The 23,312-nt window shown below is 38.2% G+C and overlaps 1 protein-coding gene across 1 annotated transcript; it reads left to right on the top strand.

Annotated features, from left to right (window-relative positions):
• Positions 1-12,720: 12,720 nt before the first annotated feature.
• On the top strand, positions 12,721-14,855 carry HPY2 (RING/U-box superfamily protein). The gene is made up of 7 exons (XM_079002510.1): positions 12,721-12,949; positions 13,037-13,108; positions 13,257-13,367; positions 13,496-13,606; positions 13,762-13,901; positions 14,244-14,329; positions 14,420-14,855. The coding sequence occupies exons 1-7, from the start codon at positions 12,854-12,856 to the stop codon at positions 14,572-14,574; spliced, it is 771 nt and encodes a 256-aa protein (XP_078858636.1). The 5' UTR covers positions 12,721-12,853; the 3' UTR covers positions 14,575-14,855.
• The last annotated feature ends 8,457 nt before the right edge of the window (positions 14,856-23,312 follow it).

Below are 23,312 nucleotides of genomic sequence, written 5' to 3'. Positions count from 1 at the left end.
ATTTTTTATATCTAGAGTCTATTTCCAAGATAACTTGGTACTTGCATATAATGCAAAATAGCAATGTCAACATGAATTTCAAACAGTTCCATGTAGCTTTCAATTAGGTGGAACCCAATATCGGCCATTTCCACTAGGTTATCTAGTAATGCACTTTCCCTACGTGCTTATTTGATGCTTTCTATTTAGCTGATAAACTATTTTATATATTTGTACATTGTAATAGAGGAACATTTTCATATTATACAATGGTAGTTTTTTACGCTCTCTTGTTTTAGAAGGTGGTAACGAGATTCCTGAGATTATCATTTGCTCTTTTTGCACATAGAAAAATCATGAATCATTAATAACATAACTGTATCAACAATATCACGTTGTTTGACCTCAAGCCTTAACATTTTCCTTTTTCATCTCCTTGCATATGGACGTCACTTCTTCCTTCCCCTTCTCCTTTAATCCACGTACAACTTCTCCTTCTAACTCCATTGGTTCTTTTCTTCTTCAATAGATTTCGAAATCAAGACATGAAATCGATTTTGAAAACGAGTACTAAGCAACCTATTCAAGTTATATTCATGTTTATAGAAGGCAACACATTTTTCTTTAATTGTTATTGCCAATCGAAACCAATCATGTTTGTAAAAGTCAATATTTTTTTTTCTATAAGTTAGAAATTAAATTGAATCGTTTTAGTTGATATTGTTTTTTTCTTTGATACATTGTTTTCTTTTTCTTGTTTCCCTTTGTTGAATCTTTGACCTCTTGTGTTTTTTCTTTGATTTGTTTTTTCTTGTTCTGTTCGCCAATGAGTATGATCAGATGGATTGCAAAATGCATCAAATGGTTGGTAAGTAAAACATTTTGAAATTAACAGACAAATAGTAGCTTTGAATAATGATTGGTTTTAGAATTATCAGTGTTTTTTTAAAGTTTTACCAATAAAAGTTAAAAGGTTGATAAGATGCAATGACTTTAAAAGTTAAAGCATCAAAGTAAATAAACTATCAAATTTTGATGATTTGTACATAGGAAGTTTATTGGAAACTTGTTACTGAAATTGATTTCTTGTCCTAGAATCGTTTAAATACTCCTTAATGTACATGTGCATGACTTATTTTTTTCAACTGATCTTTGGTCTTCTACAAAATACAATATGTTTTAAAAGATTACAACAAACAAGAAGTGCATGATTTATCTTCTTCTTTGTTTTACTTAGTGCTATTGTGTCTCTGTTTTTTTAAACAACAGTATGTCTCAACAGAATCCCCTTCGTATTACTTTAACGAAGTCCCCGAGATTGAATCATCTAATTGGGCAGAGACGAACCCATAGGGATTCCATGGAGAAACTGTAACACCGTGGATTTCAAAATAATTTTTCACAAATTATAAAAAACATTTCTCATTTAATTTTCATAAAAACATTAAGTTTAAATCCTAATTCACATCATACAAAATCCCAAGATCATATATATATATCAAAAATCCCATGCGTGTGTACAGATCAAGTCGGCGCCTTCCCACGGTCATCGATAGTACCTGAAACAACAACACTAACACTGTAAGCACAAAGCTTAGTGAGTTGCCCCAAAATACCACATAAACATATATTAGCCACTCAAGGCATTAACTCTATGGGTCCGTGCACCCAAGCTCTGTGAACCCTCAGGTTCTAACTCTGGGAACCTTTCGGTTCCAACTCTATAAACATGCACAGCATAAATCACATAGAAATCATGCAGTACAACACATAGCATACACATAACATACACATACTCTGACACATAACTCTGATTACCTACTCAAGGTAAAGTATAGTGAGAAGACTCACCTTGGGTATCTCGATAACTCGCGAATCCTTGAAATCACTCGTGCTCGATCCTCCGAGCTATAATCCTCCTATAACATCATATATCTCTTAATTAACACTTTTACCACTAAGGTTGACTACCCCTATCAAGTCAACACTGGTCAACTCTGGTCAACGGTCAACGGTGACCGGACTCGGCGAGTGCACTAAGGCGACTCGGCGAGTCTAAGCGTTTTCACCAACTCTCTAGGATTCCCTTTTTGACACGTCGAGTACTCCCCTGACTCGACGAGTTCCACCTGGTATGAATCGCGGGGCCACCCCAACTCAACTCGCCGAGTCTCAAGAACAACTCGGCGAGTTCCAGTTCGACTCAGTCCACCTGTCAACCCTCTCTAATTCTCCCTGACTCACTGAGTCAACTCATAACTCGGCTGGACCACTCACTGAGTGGTCAAGGACAATCTTCATGCTACTCGTCGAGTCTGTTCTTCAGACTCGGTGAGTCTATGCCATGCATCAACTCAAACTTGCTTCTGAGGTCAGATCCGCTCCAACAACTCATAGATCTGGCCCTCCTAAGCTTATTCATCACGTAAAGTCCATATCTTGGTGCTCATAACACACCCCATGACTCATAAATGGTGTTTTGACCTTAAGCACAAAGACCCCAACCCAAAACCCCCATGGATTCATAAAAAGCTTGGGCAAAGGGACACTCTGGACCTCCAAAGGTCCAGATCTAGAACCTAACTCACTTAAGGGACCAAGGAAGCACTAGATCTAGCCACAAAAGGGCTCAATAAGCCCTAAATAAATATAAACATCAACATAACAGAGAATAGCTCGAAGGTAGTACCTCAAATGTGATGTTCTGGTCCTCAAATCTTCAGGAAGTGGCTCCTCTTGACTCCCCCTTAGCTATTGCTTCCTTTCCCTTGCAATATAACACCTCCAAGGTCAATAATGGCTCCTTGCTTTGCTCCAAACGCTCAAACTCGCTAGGGTTTCTCTCAGGGGTCTGGTGAGCACAAATGACGGCCTTAAGGCCCTTTAAATAGGTCCCAAACCCGAGAAATTAGGGTTTCATTAAACAGTGCGGACTCGTCGAGTCCATACCCTGGACTCGCCGAGTCCAGGCGCGAACCCGCGTCCAGAACCGCGATCCTACTCTGCGAGTTTGAGCTCCAACTCGTCGAGTCCCCTCACAAAACACCAAAAACATAAGCATAAAAGATAACTGGAAATCCGGACTGTTACAACTCTCCCCCACTAGAACTAGACTTCGCCCTCGAAGTCTCGCTCTGAAAATAGCTCCGGATGCTGCTCACGCATCTCACGCTCCGGCTCCCAGGTCATCTCTGATCCTTTCCTGTGTTGCCAGTGGACCAACACCAGGGGTACCTCCTTGTTCCTCGGAACCTTGATTTTCCGATCTATGATGGCCACTGGTCTCTCGGCATAATTCAGGCTCGCATCCACCTGAATATCCTCTAATGGAACCACTGCCGACTCATCGGCTATACACTTCCTCCGCTGCGACACATGAAAAGTGTCGTGAATCTGCCCCAACTCTGCTGGCAAATCCAAACGATAGGCTACCCGTCCTACCCTCGCGATCACACGGAATGAACCAATATACCGGGGCCCCAATTTGCCCCTTTTCCTGAATCGTATCACTCATTTCCAAGGAGAGACCTTCAGGAGCACAAAGTCGCCGACCTGAAACTCAAGCTCGGACCGGCGCCTGTTTGCATAACTCTTCTGTCGGCTCTGAGCGGTCAATAACCTTTATCTGACCTGCTGAATCTGCTCTGTCGTCTGAAGTACGATCTCTATACTGCCCATCACCCTCTGCCCAACCTCTCCCCAACAAATGGGGGTCCGATACCTCCTCCCATACAACAGCTCAAAGGGCGGCATACCAATGCTCGAATGATGGCTGTTGTTGTAGGAGAACTATGCTAAGGGTAAATACGCATCCCAGTTACCCCCGAAGCATGTCTTCAAGCGTCTGAATCGTCCGCTCACTCTAACCGTCTGTCTGGGGATGATATGCGGTACTAAAATGCAGTCTAGTACCCAACTCCTCATGAAATTTCTTCCAGAATCTGGAAGTGAAGCGCACATCACGGTCTGAAACAATCGAGATCGGCACCCCATGCCGAGATACCACTTCCCTTACATTCACCTCCGCCAATTTCTCTGCTGAAGAACTCTCACTGATGGCAAGGAAGTGAGCGCTCTTCGTCAACCTATCCACAATCACCCAAATTGCATCAACTCCTCTGGCAGTCCTCGGCAATTTGGTGATGAAATCCATAGTGATCTGTTCCCACTTCCACTCGGGAACCTCCAATGGCTGCAACTTGCCATGCGGCCTCTGGTGCTCGGCCTTAACCCTACGGCAGGTCAAGCACCTCTCAACAAACCACGCAACATCCCTCTTCATACAGGGCCACCAATACTCCTTTCTCAAATCCAAATACATCTTAGTGGCCCCCGGATGCATCGAAAATTTCGACCGATGCGCCTCCTCCATCAAAATGGTACGCGTTCCTCCCACAAACGGTACCCAGATATGCCCCGGAAATGTCATAAGCCCCCGACCATCGGTAACGAACTCTGAAATCAAACCAACAACCCGTTCCCTCTTCTGCATCTCAGGTTGCAAAGCCTCGGCCTGTGCCCCACGAATAGCGTCCAATACTGGGGCTATCACGGTCAATCCCAAACATACCTCCCGCAGCGGGGTGCTCTCCGCCCTGCGGCTCAATGCATCGGCTACCACATTAGCCCTGTCTGGATGGTACAGGATCTCACAATCGTAATCCTTGACCACATCCAACCACCTTCTCTGACGCATATTTAGGTTGGGCTGATCCATAAAATACTTTAAACTCTTATGGTCCGTGTATATCGTACACCGAACCCCATACAAGTAGTGACGCCAAATCTTGAGGGCGACCACCACTGCCCCCAACTCTAGATCATGGGTGGGATATCTCGTCTCATGAGGCTTCAGCTGCCTCGATGCATACGCTATCACATGCCCCCTCTGCATCAGCACCGCTCCCAATCCCACAATCAATGCATCACAGTAAACCACAAAGTCCTCCATCCCTTCCGGGAGAGCTAACACCGGGGCTTCGCACAACCTCTGACGAAGTGTCTCAAAGGAGGTCTGCTGCTCGGGGACCCATGAAAAAGCAACACCCTTCCGGGTCAATCTGGTGAGTGACACCGCGATCTTGGAGAAATCCTTAATAAACCTCCGATAATACCCTGCCAACCCTAGGAAACTCCTGATCTCGGAGGGTGACTTCGCCACCTCCCAATTCATCACCGCCTCAACCTTGGCCGGATCGACCAATATCCCTTCCTGATTAACGAGATGTCCTAAGAACTGGACCTCCCGCAACCAGAAATCACACTTGGAGAATTTGGCATACAGCCTCTTCGATCTCAAACTCTGAGAACCTCTCTCAAATGCTCCTCATGCTGCTCTCTAGATCTCGAATATACCAGAATGTCGTCGATAAACATGATCACCGACCGATCCAGCATCGGCCTACACACTCGGTTCATGAGATCCATGAACACCGCCGGGGCATTGGTGAGCCCAAAAGGCATCACCACAAACTCATAATTCCCATAACACGTCCTGAACGCTGTCTTCTGGACGTCCTTATCCTGCACCCTCACCTGATGATATCCAGACCTCAAATCGATCTTGGAGAACCAAGATGCTCCCTGCAACTGATCGAACAAATCGTCGATCCTCGGTAACGGGTAACGGTTCTTGACCGTCAGCTTGTTCAACTCCCGGTAATCAATACACATCCGGTGTGAACCATCCTTCTTTTTGACGAACAGGATAGGCGCTCCCTACGGCGAGTTGCTCGGCCGAATAAACCCCTTCCCCAGCAGCTCCTGAAGCTGTGAGGATAACTCTTGCATCTCTGGAGGTGCAAGGCGATAAGGCACCTTAGCGATAGGCGCGGCCCCCGGAAGCAAATCGATACTGAACTCCACTTGCCTCACAGGAGGCACACCCGACAACTCCTCGGGAAATACATCCGGGAACTCACGCACCACCGGAACCTCCTCAACTGAACTCGTCCTCTCGGAAACCACCCGCGTATCCATCACATACGCCACAAAACCCTTACAGCCCTGCTGTAGACACTGCCTCGCCCTAGCGGCCGAACAAAATGCTGATCCTGAACGTGTACCCTCGCCGTACACCAAAAGAACTCCCCCACTAGGGTCTCGTATGGTCACCAGTTGACGCTCGCAGTCGATAACCGCACCGAATCTGCTCAACCAATCCATGCCCACAATGACACAGACATCACCCATCGCAATAGGAACCAGATCAATCGGGAACTCAACACCGAAAATCTCGACTACGCAACCTCGGAGAACCTCTGTGGCATATATCACCCTCTCATCAGCTATGGAAACTCTCAGAGGCCGACTCAATGCCTCCCGACTAACACTGATATGCTGACTAAAAGCCAAAGATACAAAAGACCGACTCGCACCCGAGTCAAATAACACCAAGGCAGGTACAAAATTCACAAGAAAAGTACCTACGCATAACATAACATAAGCGTAATATCTCAACATCAAAATAAATACATGAAAGAATACATACCAGCCACGACATCGGGCGCTGCGCGGACCTCCTCCGCGGTCAGCTGAAAAGCTCTCCCTCGTGCCCTCGGCGCCTCGGCCTTCACTGGCCGACTCTCTGAAGCTCTGATGGCGGCAGGGGCAGATCCCTGAGGTGCTCCCTGAGATGACCCTCGCAACTGCGGACATTCTGCCTTCCGGTGCCCGGTCTGATTGCAGTGGAAGCACACTGCAAACCCCTTGGGGCAATCCTTGGCCATATGCCCCTCCTTGCCACATTTGTAGCAAGATCCCGCTCTGCAGACTCCATCGTGACCCTTGCCACACTTCCCACAAGTGCGGCCCTTCTGGATCCCTGGTTTGGGATCAGCGGGTTTGGCCCGCTTGGCTACCGGCTGAGACTGTGCCGGTCGCCGATCCCTCCCCTGAGACTCCGCCTCCTTCCTGGCCTGAGTCTCTAGCTCAATCTCCCTCTTCCGGGCATTTGCCTGAAGCTCAGAAAATGTCCGGTACAAGGAGTTCGCCGCGTACTCCCGAATATCCCGCCTCAAAATGCTCAAATAACGGCTCATACGTGCCTGCTCCGTAGACACGTGCTCAGGGCAGAACATCGCCCTCTCATGGAACATCCTGGCGATCGCTGTAACTGACTCAGTACCCTGCTTGAGGGTCAGAAACTCCTGGGCCAAACGCTCCCTCTCCACCTGGGGAACGTACTCATCTCAGAACATGACAGCGAACCTCTCCCAGGTCACTACCGCAAGCTCAACAGGCGTATAATGCGCCATCACAAACTTCCACCAGTCCTTCGCTCCCAAGCGAAGCTGGTTCAGTGCGAACCGAACCTTCAAATGCTCAGGAGATGAGCAAGTGAAGAAATACCCCTCTATATCAGATATCCACCTCATAACTGCCACCGGATCCTGGGTCCCATCAAACTCTGGTGGTTTCGTGTTGCTGAACTCCCAGAATAGCAACGCATCACCACCTTGCGGCCTCGCGGCAACAATCGCTGCGGTGGCCGCTGCAACAGCAGCCTCAGAAAGAGCGGCATAACGCTCGTCAAAGGTCTCAATCAACGTGGTCTTAATAGACCCGAACATCTCTGGAATCTCTGCCCTGATGGCCGCAGCCACCTCCTCGTGGATGATCCGGCGGATCTCCTCATCACTGGTATCACTGCTCTCAGGCATCAAGCGTGTCCTCACCATGATCTACCTCTGAAATACAACATACGATAAATTAGAACCCATACGAGCATACTCACACTCGTCAACTCTTTCCTCCTTGATCCTTGGTATTCCAAAGATTCTTACTTGGGCTGTACACTGCTCCGGTGCTTTTAGTAGTATGGGCCCAATACTACTGTCCACACCGTATCGAAATACACCCCAAGTCCTCCTCTTCGGATCCCAAATTCCAAGTACTCTATCATGCGTAGACCTCCCTCTAATAGATCTCTCACAAGCCCCTCGCTGCTACCTACTCACTCTCAAGCATCACATAGCAGCTCACCTCTTCCTAGGCTAAGGCATCACAAATCAGGCCACTCTAGTCCTAATAGGAATACCTAGCCTACTCTAGCATGCGGATACATCATATCAATATCAATATCACATAACACAAGGGTATTTTGGGAAATCACCGTTCGGGCGCGGACTGATCGTACACACAACTCTGCTCTGCGTTTTCAAAATCTTTTATTCTTTTTGAAAATACTTCTCAAATCCTCAGTTTGAGTTCAAATACGCCCGAAGGTGTACTCAAATCCCTCAAACCAAGGCTCTGATACCAACTTGTAACACCGTGGATTTCAAAATAATTTTTCACAAATTATAAAAAACATTTCTCATTTAATTTTCATAAAAACATTAAGTTTAAATCCCAATTCACATCATACAAAATCCCAAGATCATATATATATCAAAAATCCCATGCGTGTGTACAGATCAAGCCGGCGCCTTCCCACGGTCATCGCTAGTACCTGAAACAACAACACTAACACTGTAAGCACAGAGCTTAGTGAGTTTCCCCAAAATACCACATAAACATATATTAGCCACTCGAGGCTATAACTCTATGGGTCTGTGCACCCAAGCTCTGTGAACCCTCAGGTTCTAACTCTGGGAACCTTCCGGTTCCAACTCTATAAACATGCACAACATAAATCACATAGACATCATGCAATACAACACATAGCATACACATAACATACACATAACTCTGATTACCTACTCAAGGTAAAGTATAGTGAGAAGACTCACCTCGGGTATCTCGATAACTCGCGAATCCTGGAAATCACTCGTGCTCGATCATCCGAGCTATAATCCTCCTATAACATCATATATCTCTTAATTAACACTTTTACCACTAAGGTTGACTACCCCTATCAAGTCAACACTGGTCAACTCTGGTCAACGGTGCCCGGACTCGGCGAGTGCACTAGGGCGACTCGGTGAGTCTAAGCGTTTTCATCAATTCTCTAGGATTCCCTTTTTGACACGTCGAGTACTCCCCTGACTCGACGAGTTCCACCTGGTATGAACCGCGGGGCAACCCCGACTCAACTCATCGAGTCTCAAGAACAACTCGGCGAGTTCCAGTTCGACTCAGTCCACCTGTCAACCCTCTCTAATTCTCCCTGACTCACTGAGTCAACTCATAACTCAGCTGGACCACTCACTGAGTGGTCAAGGACAATCTTCATGCTACTCGCCGAGTCTGTTCTTCAGACTCGGCGAGTCTATGCCATGCATCAACTCAAACTTGCTTCTGAGGTCAGATCCGCTCCAACAACTCATAGATCTGGCCCTCCTAAGCTTATTCATCACGTAAAGTCCATATCTTGGTGCTCATAACATACCCCATGACTCATAAATGGTGTTTTGACCTTAAGCACAAAGACCCCAACCCAAAACCCCCATGGATTCATAAAAAGCTTGGGCAAAGGGACACTCTGGACCTCCAAAGGTCCAGATCTAGAACCTAACTCACTTAAGGGACCAAGGAAGCACTAGATCTAGCCACAAAAGGGCTCAATAAGCCCTAAATCAATATAAACATCAACATAACAGAGAATAGCTCGAAGGTAGTACCTCAAATGTGATGTTCTGGTCCTCAAATCTTCAGGAAGTGGCTCCTCTTGACTCCCCCTTAGCTATTGCTTCCTTTCCCTTGCAATATAACACCTCCAAGGTCAATAATGGCTCCTTGCTTTGTTCCAAACGCTCAAACTCGCTAGGGTTTCTCTCAGGGGTCTGGTGAGCACAAATGACGGCCTTAAGGCCCTTTAAATAGGTCCCAAACCCGAGAAATTAGGGTTTCATTAAACAACGCGGACTCGCCGAGTCCAAGCGCGAACCCGCGTCCAGAACCGCGATCCTACTCGGCGAGTTTGAGCTCCAACTCGCCGAGTCCCCTCACAAAACACCAAAAACATAAGCATAAAAGATACCTGGAAATCCGGGCTGTTACAGAAACTCCCCACATGAGGAGATAAAACATTTTTATCAACTTTAAAGAACGGTTAGGGGAGTCGACCTCCTAACCTCCAACCTCATATGGGTATAAAACCCATGTCTCTTCCCAACTAGGCTGAAATTCATTGACTCTTGTGTCTCTAGTGCTCATTTTTTTTTTTTGTAAAGCTTCAATGTTTTTATTAGCTTCATTATTGGCTCGATTTCTTCATAATTTTGATGTTGTAATCTTGTTTTGCTTTTATTTTTACAAAACCTTTTAGGTTTACATTTATCTCATCGTTAAATCAATTACTTGTAATGTCAATTTCAATAGATATTAATGGAGATTTCTAGTCAATCAAGTTGTTTTAAGGTCTGATTATGACATAGACAGGTAAAAGCAAATGATTAGCAACATATAATGATGGAATGAACATCAATATTAATAAAGAACCCAAAATGTTGTACCATTTCAGAGGCATCAAATCCTACCCGAAGACATTAGCTATTGGAAAAGTTTATTCAAAGTATGTTGTTATTTTCTTGCATTTAACCTTAAATTTTGCTTCAGATACTAACTAATTCCTTTCTTTTTGAAGGTTGCACGATTTGGAATCAAAACCATCCCCACCCGTATTCAGGTGTGACTAACATATGTAGTTTAAAGGGAAGAAGTCATCAAAATGTATTTTTTTGGTTTTCCTCTAAGTAACTTAGTGATGTTTTGGTCATATTGCAATTTATTATAAAATTTATACATATTTGTAAATTTATTAGTACATAGACCATTTTTATAATTTTTCTTTTACACATTTACATAGGACATTGTAAATTTAAAATTAAATAGAGACCGTTTATATAAATTATATTTCATAAAGGCACTATGGTCATTTTTTTATCATTCACCACAGTTAGTTAGAGATATAATCAAACAATATGATTTCAGTCAAATTTGGACTCAGTCAAAAGTTCTAACTCAATCAGCACTAACTTAGTCAACAACTAAGAGGTTTTAGGCTACTAACAAGTTAACAACATTGATAAACAAAATTTTACAAAAAAAATACTTGTTCTACGCATTTCTTGCTAAATATTTACGCATACACACATAAATCTAAGTCCATTAATTAGTAAAACTAGTATGGTTTGTTGAATTCATCATTGAAAGTAGATAAAATTTTCAAAATTTGGGATACAATATTTTCGCACGCTTGGAATGACATTTGGATATAAGATGTGAGCCCCATATTTCTAGGACCAAACTTCACTAATGGGCTTGACCCATTTTGTTAAAAAAAATGTTATTTTCTTTTAAATTTTCATTAACATAATAACATTTGGTTAGTTATATATATATATATATATATATATATATATATATATATATATATATATATATATATATATATATATATATATATATATATAAAAGGTCATTTTGTTAAAAAAATATTTTTTTCTTTTAAATTTTCATTAACATAATAAGATTTGGTTAGTTTATATATATATATATATATATATATATATATATATATATATATATATATATATATATATAATATTGTTATTCGTTTTTTATGAACTATTAAGGTATTATTTTATAAACAAAAATCAATTCTAAATATGTGAATTCAATTGAGAAATTAGATTTATCTAAATTAGCCAATTAGGATGTACAAAATCAGGATCTTGTCCAAAAACTTGATTCAATCAAAATCGAATTTGATGGATCTAGATTGATCGATCGGATCAATCTGATCCATAAGATCAAACACTAAGGTGCTGTTTGTTTTTTTGAAGCCAAAATGTCTGCAGTATGCGGACCACATCTGCAAGTCTCTGTGGCAGAAGAGGTGGACCAAATGTCTACAGTCTGCAATAAAAAAACTGTTTGTTTTTAACGTCTGCAGCTGTTGAAATAAATTGATTTTTCAAACTTAATTTCATATCATAAACATTATAAATGCATTTTCAGCAAAAAAAGAAAGAAAAAAAAGCTACACGGTGGCCAATGTTTTTTTGGTTTAGGTTAAAATGGGGTTTGAAGATCTTTGAAGACGGTGATCCATGTCTACGCAAGGAAGACCTCGCACATATGTTTTTTGATCTGCGCACTTCCCAAAAACAAACACTCTGCGAGGACATATGTTTGCACGACACAGACAAAAATGATTGTGCAAATCTGCACAATAAAAATAAACAGCCCATAAGGCTTAAACCGGATTTAATGATTTACCTAAGACTATTCCTAATTGTGAGCCGATCACCATAAAATGTTTTTAGAAAAAATAAAAAAACAAGAATTCTTTGTGAGCGGCTCTTACCCCCACATAGGTCACCGCTTTATCTCTTTCTTTTTCTAAATTTTGTTTCTATTTCTTTTCTTTACAAAGACTTTATTTAAAATAAAAAAAGAAGAAGAATATTTATTAGAAAAATAAATAAAATACATAAAAATGCATAAAATTAATCTCTCTACAAATAAGACCAACATTTGCTATATTTTTATGTTTTTTTTTTTTAAATAAAAAAGCTGGATTGGGTAGGGTTTCTAATCTATGTAGAAAATTGGGTTTAATTGAATTGTATAGGTGGAAAAAAAATATTTTTTTATTAAATATTTAGATTGGGTTTGTTAATTAGGATAGCCTAAGATTGAAAACTGGATTCGGATATATCCACATAAAATCAGATTTATTCGTGGGCTTAAATCCATTCAAAACTGGATCGGATCCATATCGGATTTGTTGTGGAAACCAGATCCGATCTTGATCTAAATATGTGAATAAAATCGGATCCGGATCAATTCAAAGATAGTGACGACTCTGCCTATTTCCAGCGTTTAACAATTCTTTTTCCCTCTTTATTTTCCCGCCGGAGATTGCAGTTACCGAGTACTTTAACGGGTTCGATCGGTAAAGCAAAAGTCAGAGAACGCCGTCGTCATGGCGTCGACTTCAGCACCTCGAAGCGATGCAGGTGCATCGAGGATAAAATCCGCTGCTTCCAACCTTTGCTACGATAATCAATCGCTACTCGCCGTAAATTCTTGCTCCTTTCATCGTTTGCTTTCATCAACATCATTTAATTGCATATCAAAAGACTGTTTGACTGCTTTTTTTGTTCAGGATATTCGAAAAGCTCTGACTACCATGAAGGAAATTGGGGTTAGTCTGGAGAGACAACACAAAACCCAAATGGTACATCGATTTTATTTCTAGGGTTTCAATTTGTCACTCCATGCCAATTACATAACAACCGTTCTTGATATACGAAAGAGTTGCACAGTACACCAGTAATACCTAAATCCATATAGAGATTGAATCATTTAAATCGACATTGCCACAGGTGAATGAGCTTGAAGCCGAGTTAATGGAGTTACTGAAAACTTATGAGGAATGTGCTAATCTTTCTTCTGCAATTGATACTGTTGGAAACAGTTATCGCCCCACTGAACAGGTGTCTGGACTTGCCATCCATTCCAAGTTCTTTTTACCTAATTCATGGTTCTTCATTCATTCTCGCATTTCCTGGTTAGAGATTCTGTTAACTCCAATACAATTCTCGCTGATTAATTTAAGTTGCAGCTGACTGATTTTAAGAGCTTGTTAGACAAAGAGATGGCAAATGCCAAACGTCGTTCATCATCTGTCCCACAAGTTAATCAATTGTTACGCCAGTTCAGAGAAGCTATATGGGTAAGTTTCCTATTCTAATATCATTATAACTTCGATTCACTAGTACTAGATATTGCTGTTAAAGTGGCAAGTTATGCATCAAGATAGTCTTTTGTTTTTCCATCAGTCTATATACTTGAGTGTTTTTGAATATAAGTTCACTTTTATTCATACAGAATGTGCATAATTCTGGACAACCCATGCCTGGTGAAGAACAGGAAGATATTGTAATGACTAGCACACAAAACATCCTTTTAAATATAACTTGCCCCCTAAGTGGCAAACCTGTTATTGAACTCTCAGACCCTGTTCGAAGGTTTGATCTCTATCATTTGATTCACATTTATCACTTTATATATACACAATTTTCTATTTCAACAATGAATTATGTGTTTGTATAGACATTGATACATATAAAGATAAGTATTCCAGATAAATTTCATCAAATTTTACAAAACTCTAGCAATGGATTATAAAAACTCTGTCTAACATATAATCTAGCTCATAATTGGTATTGTACATATAAGCTGTTGATTGTTTGAGGGTAATGTGGGTATTTTAATCAAAACTTCTTGTAAGTTGTAATGATCCTTTTTGCATTGCTACTATTGATGTTACTTTTAAGATCTCATGTTGATTAATATATATGCTATTACAGCATGGATTGCAAGCATATATATGAAAAGAAGGCTATCATGGAGTACATAAGGTCAAAGCATGGTCAATCTAAATGTCCAATGGCAGGTATGTAATTTAACATCTCTTATTTATTAATATATCAAAGTACATTTCTATTTCCTTCAATTTCTGATCATATATTTTTTTTTCTCCCAGCATGCCCTAAAATAGTTATTGCAGAAAGAGTGTTTTGTGACCCGTTATTACGCATTGAAATTGATGAATCACGTGCGATGAACAAGCAGACTGAAAGACCGAATATCATAGAGGATTTCACACAGGAATCTGAAGAAGAAGAAGATTCTGACTGAATCACACCTTTAAAAGAAACCCTAGGAACTTTCATGGTATTTGTGTTGAAGAAATAACATAATATGCAACTACAAAACTTATCCCTCAAATCTTGATTTAAAGTTGTGATCTTTTGGTGGGGAATTTTTATTGTGTCTTGTTGTGGAATTGAGAGGGCATACTAACATGAAGGAGATTTATGTTTGTTTGCATCTTGGAAGATTGTAAGAAAGTTCCTAGAAAGCTATGTTTTGGATCCCACCTATTGACATTATTAGTATTATTATTATTATTTTCATTATATGTTGTTTTGATAAAGTATTGCTTGATAAATAATGTTTAATAATATTTGTGAAAATATCATCAAGCTTGAGAAAATGAAATATATAACATGGTAAGGGCATCTACAATGGTTAACATCATAATAACTTATTACTTTGGCCGTATTAGCCTTTCAACAACTTTAGGATCAAAAAGTGATGTGGCCTAGTGCTAAGAGTTGAAAGTTTAAGAGTTTAAGTCTTGTTGAAAACACAAGTTTAAGAGTTTAAGTCTTGTTGAAAACAAAATGTATAGATTTAAGAGTATGATAATAAATGTGTTTGTAGCGGCTCTAAAAAAAGCTTTTCAATAACTTTTTTTTAAACAAAATATATATTGTAAAAAACTTCCTTTAATGGTTAACTTTTTTAAAAGTTCTTTTTTTTTTCCTATAAAGAGTTCACTAAATTATCCTTAAGTATTTTAACTATCATAGAAATTCCCCTCATGTATATCTTTTTAAACCTACATTATACTTTCAAAATAATATTAGTTGTTACTAATATCTAAATAAATAAAAATACCATAAAATATTATGTGATGATAATATTTTTTAAACTTTGATATCTATATCATTTTGAAAATTTAAAACTTCATCTTTTTAATGACATAAATTTCTGTAAAATATATTCAATTTTGTTTTGTTTATTCAATTAAATAGATAAACAAATCACAAAATAATAAAAGATTAATATTTAAATATAATTAGGATATAAATTAAATTGTTATTAAATATAAGTGTAAAAAAACATATAATGTAGAAAAAGGGGGAGAAAACCCTTTGTGTCTACGTTGTTTTGTTTTTTTTGTTTTTTTGGTTTCTTTTTTCGGTGGATGTAGAACACAAATAAAAGAGAAAAGAAAGAAGTGGAAGCAAAGTAGGTGGAGGAAACAAATTGGAGAACACTGACTCAAAACCAAGCGGTCTCCAGCGACGCTAAACTACCTAAGCCGACAGCTCCAAACTGGAACTCTCTATATATGCCAGTTCCCTTTTAATTGTATATATAAATTGAATGAACTTAAATAACTTATATCTTTATGATAAACAAAGCTTTTCAAAAAACTTTTCCAAATAGATTTTTCTTAGAATAAAAAACCACTATGAGAGATACTATAATAGGAAAACTCTTAGAGATACTATAGGAGAAACCGACCAAAATGGAGTTGTGATTACACATAATTACCACCTTTGAATATTTACTTACAAATAACAATTTTTTTGCTAAAAAAAAATACAAAATTGCTTTATAAATTTTCACTACAAAATCTTTATGAAACTAAAAAGTTTTTATTTATTTATTTATTTTTTTTTTTTATGAAATGATATCATTTCTAAATTGAAGATATCATTTTGCAATTGTTTTTGAGAAAAAAAGTTACATTTTATTTTTTCTAAAATATTGTTTCATAAAGTTTGTTTTTATAAATGAGTAGTTATTTTATGAGATTTGCTCAAATTGATGATATCAAATTCTTTATAGTATCTGAGCAGACTATTTGAACATGTGATAAACCTTATCGGACATAGTCGAGATGCTTTAGAAATGTCAAAAGATGAAGGAGTAGATGTCGTAGGTGACAACTCACCCTACTATATTCACCCATCCAGTTACTCCAGACATATACATGTAAACGACACATTAATTGACAACAACTACAATGATTGGACATAAGAGATGAATAACTTTTTCTTTGCCAAGAACAAAATCGGTTTCATTGATGGGAAGATCGAGAGACCTGAAGAAAAATCACAAAACTACATGTTATGGATGCGTAGCGATGAAATGATAAAGGGTAGTTGACCACCACCATTGAGAAAGATATCAGAGCCAACGTGAAGTAAGCTACTATGAAAAAGGAACATGTCCGAATCTTGAAGAAAGATTCGAAAAAGGAAGTGCACCAATGACATATGAGTTAAAGCTGAAAAGTCCAACAAATTCATAGCAAAAATTTTCATTTAAATAGGTCAAAATCATACAATGAGTTGTTCCAAAACCAATTAAAGAGATTATATCATTTAAACATCAGAGTAAAAATCATAAATAGCCAATGTGGAAAACTCTGGGGGGATGCTTTGCTTTCACGTTGTGCCCTTCCTTTTAGAACCGGAGGTACCTGAAACCGTAAACACAAAGCTTAATGAGTTCCCCCAAATTCCACATACCATACATAAAAAAGTTTGTTATGTATCATCCATAGTCTTACAATTGCCATTATGCCATGAGTCGTACCATGGTCCTTCCTTGTCAAGCCGGGGGCCAAAACCCGGGTCTTACAAACAAGTGCCAAGAGTCACATCCTAGTCTTCCATGTAAGTATCACAAAGACAACTAGAATTCTACATATAATTGCCAAAGTATAGACCTTGGTCTTGCATACAATTAGATGGGATCCATATCCAGGTCTTTCATACAATTGCCAGGGGTTACCACCTGGTCTTCCTACATAAAATAATCCAGTGGGCCAAAATATGTGCCTTCGATCCAGAAGTACAATGAGGAGACTCATATGACTTATAAAGCCGACTATAATCCCCACTCAATGTCGCGCTAACCACAACTAACGACTCTCATCACCAAATGATGGGTGCTAAACACCTCCTAACAATCCATACCAGGTAAACCCTAAGTCTACCTTCTAAAAATAGGAATTTGACAAAAAGTCAACACATGCCAAAAGTCAATGGTTAAAGTCAAAGTTAACTACCCAAAACCAACCATCCAGCCTCATGTCGTGACCAACTCTTGGTCACGTCGTGAGAGTCCACTTGGTCCGATTCCAGCTCGTATGGACTCATCTTAGTCATGGAAAAGCATTCGAGTTGATCTCATGACGTGAACAACCTTTTGTCATGTCATGAGCCTCAGAAAGATCAACAGAAAACATGGTCTTCAAATCTCACGTCACGAGACCTTATATCTCACGTCGTGAGCACAACCTTAAGCCAAAATCCAAGATTTATGTCCTTAACTCATTAAGGCTTTCATTCTAACTTTTATAGGAAGTCTTATAACTCCAAAATGCACTTAAAAGTCAATGCTTCATGGACATGAAATTCCAATACATGTCTTGATCTCATTTGGATAAAAAAATGAAGAAAAAGGTCACCAAACTCTCATGCAAGGATTCAAAACCCAACCATTCACTAGATCTGAACCTCATGACATTCTAAGGATCCTTATAACCCATAAAGTTGCCAACTTTATGGTTTCCTTTCATTTAAACTAGCTCAACAAGGAGAAAAGTGGGACAAAACTTAGATCTAGCCATATACAACAATAAAAGCAAGACGGAGGGTGTATGGTTGCTTCAAGATAATTGGGAATAATAGTCATAATATTGGGAATAATAGTCATAATAACAGAACAATGTAACTTTTGTGGGAAGAATGGTCATAATATGGATGGTTGCTTCAAGATAATTGGCTATCCTAATTGATGGCCAAGCAAGATGAAACCAAAAAAAAAAAGCAAGACGGAGGGTGTATGCGTCGACTCAGGAACCAATCCAATATCGGGCTTATCAAATGAGCAGTACCAAAACCTCCTCAAATGTTTATCCAAGAGCAGACTGAGTGAAGATGTTGCCCAAAAATCAACATGGCTGATAAGATTGAACTTGATTATGCATGGGTTATTGACTCGAGTGCTACTTAGCAAATAACTTACAAACAAAAATTACTCAAAAATAGAACAAGTAATTTTTTGGAAACTCACTTCAGAATACCAAATGGAGATCTCGTTCATGTAGAGGAAAATGGAAGTTGCATGCTTCAAAACAGGTCAAATTAGAGAGAGTCTTGCATATTCCTAGTTTTAACTGCAAGTTAGTATCTGTTAGTCGTTTTTGTTTTATGCAGAGCTTATACTCGAGGATCATGAGCGACGTGGGTGAGTACAAACGAGGTCTTTACCGAATAGGCATGTTGGCGATGCAAAGACTGATGGGTTTTTGGCTATAAGAACATCCTATGTGCTCATACAAACCGTAATGTTTGGATCTAGGTTTCTCTATCGTACATGCAATTCATCCAAGACTATAAACCCTAAATCTAGTATATGATAATCAATATAACATATGAATAAGGTTTTAGATCATACCTTGATTGTTATGTAGCAATAACAATCTCAAATCCTCCTTGTAATGACTTTAGAAAGCTTAGAGTCACAAATGTCACTCCTCTAATGGTTCACAAACACCAAGAGCAAGAGGATGAAGAAGAGAAGAGAAGGAGGCTGCCCAAAACGTGTGGAAACCCTAATCAACAAGTTCACCACGTTTTTAAGCCTTAAGGGTCCTTTAAATAGAGAGACTATTAGGGTTATCTAACAAGGAAACCCTAATTTGGATGCTTAAGCCCTAAGCAACCCATGGACTCTTTCCTTAACAAGCCTTGGATGATTTCTAATGGGTTTCCCCATAGAATTCGTCCAACCTTATATTATAAGGTAATCCATAGCCCAATTGCAATTATCTTATAATTACCATTCCAGTCCCTTAAGTTTAATTAATCTCTTTTAGCCACAAACTTAATTCTTATTAATTCTTGACTAATATTAATTAAACAATATGATTTCTCCTTTAATATATTATTCTCATAATATATTAATAAATCATATTTAATCCATTCTCTTCATAATTCATCCTATCAAGTTGCTTAGGTGAAGGCAACCCAAAAGGACCGTGCACCATCGAGTCAAGTACATACCAAAATAATTATGGACTTAGACACTAATACAACAAAGACGAGCAATGATGACGACGCCTGATGAGTTATGACATAAGAGGTTGGGTTATGCTTCCGGGTCAAAATTATGTGAAGTCAGTTTTTTAGAAAGTTTTTCAAATAAAATAAAAGACAAAGCTTGTAATTCTTGTGTTAAAGCTAAGCATATTAGGCTTCCTTTTCCACAAAATTCAATAAAAACAAGTGATTGTTTTGATTTCTCATTTATTACGTGTTGATGTTTGGGGCAAGTATCGTACACCTTTGTTTTCGGGTGCTAGCTATTTCCTTACCATTTGATATTGAATGACAAATGATGCACTGATATCATTATTCTCCTTTATAGTAGAATTATCTTATTTTTCATAAAGCCTTTTTACTGGTTGCTATGAAAACAAACCACAATTAATTATAACTTATCTTTTTCAACAATCGTAAAATCATTGAGTAAAAAAAACAGTCCTCCAAGTTATGAGGTCAATGTGGTTTCACGTGATATGTGATGCTCGGTTTCGAGCTCAATGGAAAAAAAATTTAGGCTCGATTCCGAGTTGAAATAACAAAATTTTAATATATAACGTGTTGGATTTATGAACTAATATATGATATTTGTTTTCTGGTGTCGGAAAAGACTTAACAGTTTAAGTTTTGAACATTAAAGACTAAATAAAAAAATGGCAAGATCGGGTTACGTATGATCTTACGATCTTAGATATGATCTTGCTACAAAATCAATGTTATTGGTGTAAAATTAGGGCTGACCCTTAGACAAGTTCAAAGTGTTCAACTGACAAGGGTCCGTTAATATGGAGGACCCAAAAAAGTTACGTGGTATTGTCTATACACATTAGAAGCGCTAACCGGAACCGAAAACAAATAAGGAAGACAAAAATAGTGGGAAATATTAGAAAATCAAATGAACAGGAAGCAAAAACTCGTTTTGGAAAGCCTCGAAGAAATTGAAAAGAAATCGTGATCATAGACATACACGCTTCTCTTTCTCGATGTTGTTCGTTCTTAGCGACTTCGATATCTCACCAAGTAACCATCAGTTTTTTTTCAAAGTGACTCAATTTATCCATCATCTCGTATTTTTTCTCATTCTCGATATGATGTATGCTTCTCGTATCTCCGTTATGGCCTTCAAGAGTTATGAGTTCCAATTATTCTCACCATTAAAACTAACGAGGTTTCTCGGTTGGGAATTGGTAGGTGTATTATATATATATATATATATATATATATATATATATATATATATATATATATATATATATATATATATATATATATATATATATATAGGGGACGGTTCCCTTGAGATTAAAAAAATTAGAGATCTTGAGACTGAACCTCAGCCACGTATTTCTTACTTGCCGCTCTAACGCTCTAGCGTACCGGCAGCGGCGGACTATGCCTAATCATAAATGATTATATGGCAGAGAGGTATAATCATATATGATTATGCATGTTTATACATATATGTTTAATCATAAATGATTATACATATATGTCTGTTCACAGACTGAGTAATCATATATGATTACGACAGTTGGTGACAGAAAAGGTGGTGGTGGCAAAGATAGCGGTGATATAAGTAACGGAGGTGACAGTGGTGGAGTCGGCTGGTGTCAGAGGTGGTGGTAGGGGTGGTGGCGGTGGCGGTTATGGTGGTGGGGATGGTGGCGGAAGATAAAGGAATGAGCGACGCTGTGTAATCATTTATGATTATTCCAGACATGCCGCGCCGGTACGCCAGAAGGTTATTGCGGCAGATGTGAAATACGTGGCTGAAGTTGAATCTCGAGATCTCTTTTTTATTTTCTACTATCTATTGTGTGCATGTAGGATTGATTCTGGACCAATCATTTTAGTTATTTTAAAAAAGTAATTAATACATATTAAATGTTGAAGATTTAATTAATACTAATTATATCTTCAACATGTAATATGCATTAATTATTTTCTTAAAATAACTAAAATATTGGTTCAGAATTAATTTTATCTATATATAATAGATAGTTGGAACACAATAACCCAACTATATATATTAAAAAAAAGCTAGGAGGGAACTAAATGAACAATACAAGAGTATTAAAAAAAACAACAAAAACCTATAGCAAGAATCTATGTTGGATAACTGGAATGAATTTCAATTGAGAAGTTAATGGGCAATTGTCTAATTGGTGCAAAATATGAATTTATTTTTGGACTTTGGTATGGGTATGGCAGTATGGCACGTACGAACCATCTGGAATGACACGCATATGTTTTAATTGTTAGTGTGACTATGGTGTAATGGTAGTTGTCGACTTGTTGTACTGGTTAGTTGATGCAAATATTGATACATTAATATGTATTCAGGTACCAAACTATTTGATTTTTATTGATATAATGATATATGTGTTTCACTATAATTAGTTCCATCTAAATTTCTTTATTTCATGTGATTAACTCCTTTCATGTTCTTAAACAATGAAAAACATAAAAATAAACGTTTTGAATAAGTAACAAAATTTAAAAAAAAAATATTTGATAAGTTTACAAAAGATATTTTTCAATCTTTTTTATTTTTAATTTTAATAATTTTAAGACTCAAAATCGCCGATCAAGATCGTTTTTTCTTGTAGGATCATAGGATCCTACGATCAAGATTTTGATCTTAACAACATTTCATTTAAATATGCAGATAGAAAAGTTCAAAATATTTATTAACTTAAATAATAAGTTTTTATGTCTATTATAACCAACCTTTATTTTTAGTAACCCATCAATCATATGATCTGCATATAATCTCCTTTGCACATAACTACTTGCTGTGGAAATTCAACCAATAAGTTAAGTACTTCAGACAAATGATAATCAAACTTTGGTAAAACACACAGAATAGAACTTCTGAAAACTATAAAAAAACTAAAAACTAAACAAACTTTTTAATTGAAAGATCTTTATGTTCAGAAAATATTATAAAATAATATTGTTAGATAATATATCATCTTAGAAATGTCATACTAACAACAACTTGATGATAATATATTATATATAAAATGGAAGAGTGCTATCACTCTTCCCCCTAATTTTCTTCCAAGGTTGTAACCACCAAAGGGGGTGGTGGATGAAATGTCTTGCTCGTTTTAGCTTCATAAAGGACACCACCCATGTCTCTTGACTTATGAAATATAAGAAGTATGGTCTTAAGTACTTATGGAAGACTTTTCCAAGTATAAATGAGAAGCTTTTGAGCTAGTTTTGGTTGCTTCTTTTGCTCCCAAAGCTGTATGCATCTCTCACTCTCTCTATATCTTCTTAATGAGTTAATAAACTAGAAGAAAGCTTGATACTTTGTTGCTCGCTTTAAGTTATTACTTGTGTATTAACTTAAAGCTTAAAGAGTTTTACATTACTACAGGATTTTCGCTAGCAGCTCTATCAAGTTGATCTTTTGTTGGTGCCCAAAATATGAAGAAGTTTTGTTCTACATTCTACATCAACTTCCTAATTGCCAAAATGAATCAAAGTCTTCAAAGGTTGTATCATTTTCCTTTTCTATGGCTGTTTTAATCTTTCCTAGCTTTGCAAAATGATCATTGGTGAGTAAAAATGATTTTAGTTTATTCAAACACAAAATTGTTTTCGTTGTTAAACTCGTAGTTTTGACTATTTATTTTAGACTATTTTTGGATAAAACCCAACATTAACGTGGTA

Source organism: Lactuca serriola, chromosome 5 (assembly GCF_051521515.1).
Source record: "Lactuca serriola cultivar US96UC23 chromosome 5, Lser_US96UC23_V15, whole genome shotgun sequence".
NCBI classification, from domain to species: domain Eukaryota; kingdom Viridiplantae; phylum Streptophyta; class Magnoliopsida; order Asterales; family Asteraceae; genus Lactuca; species Lactuca serriola.
The sequence above is the reverse complement of the archived record's forward strand: the minus strand, read 5'-3'. Positions and strand labels throughout refer to the sequence as shown.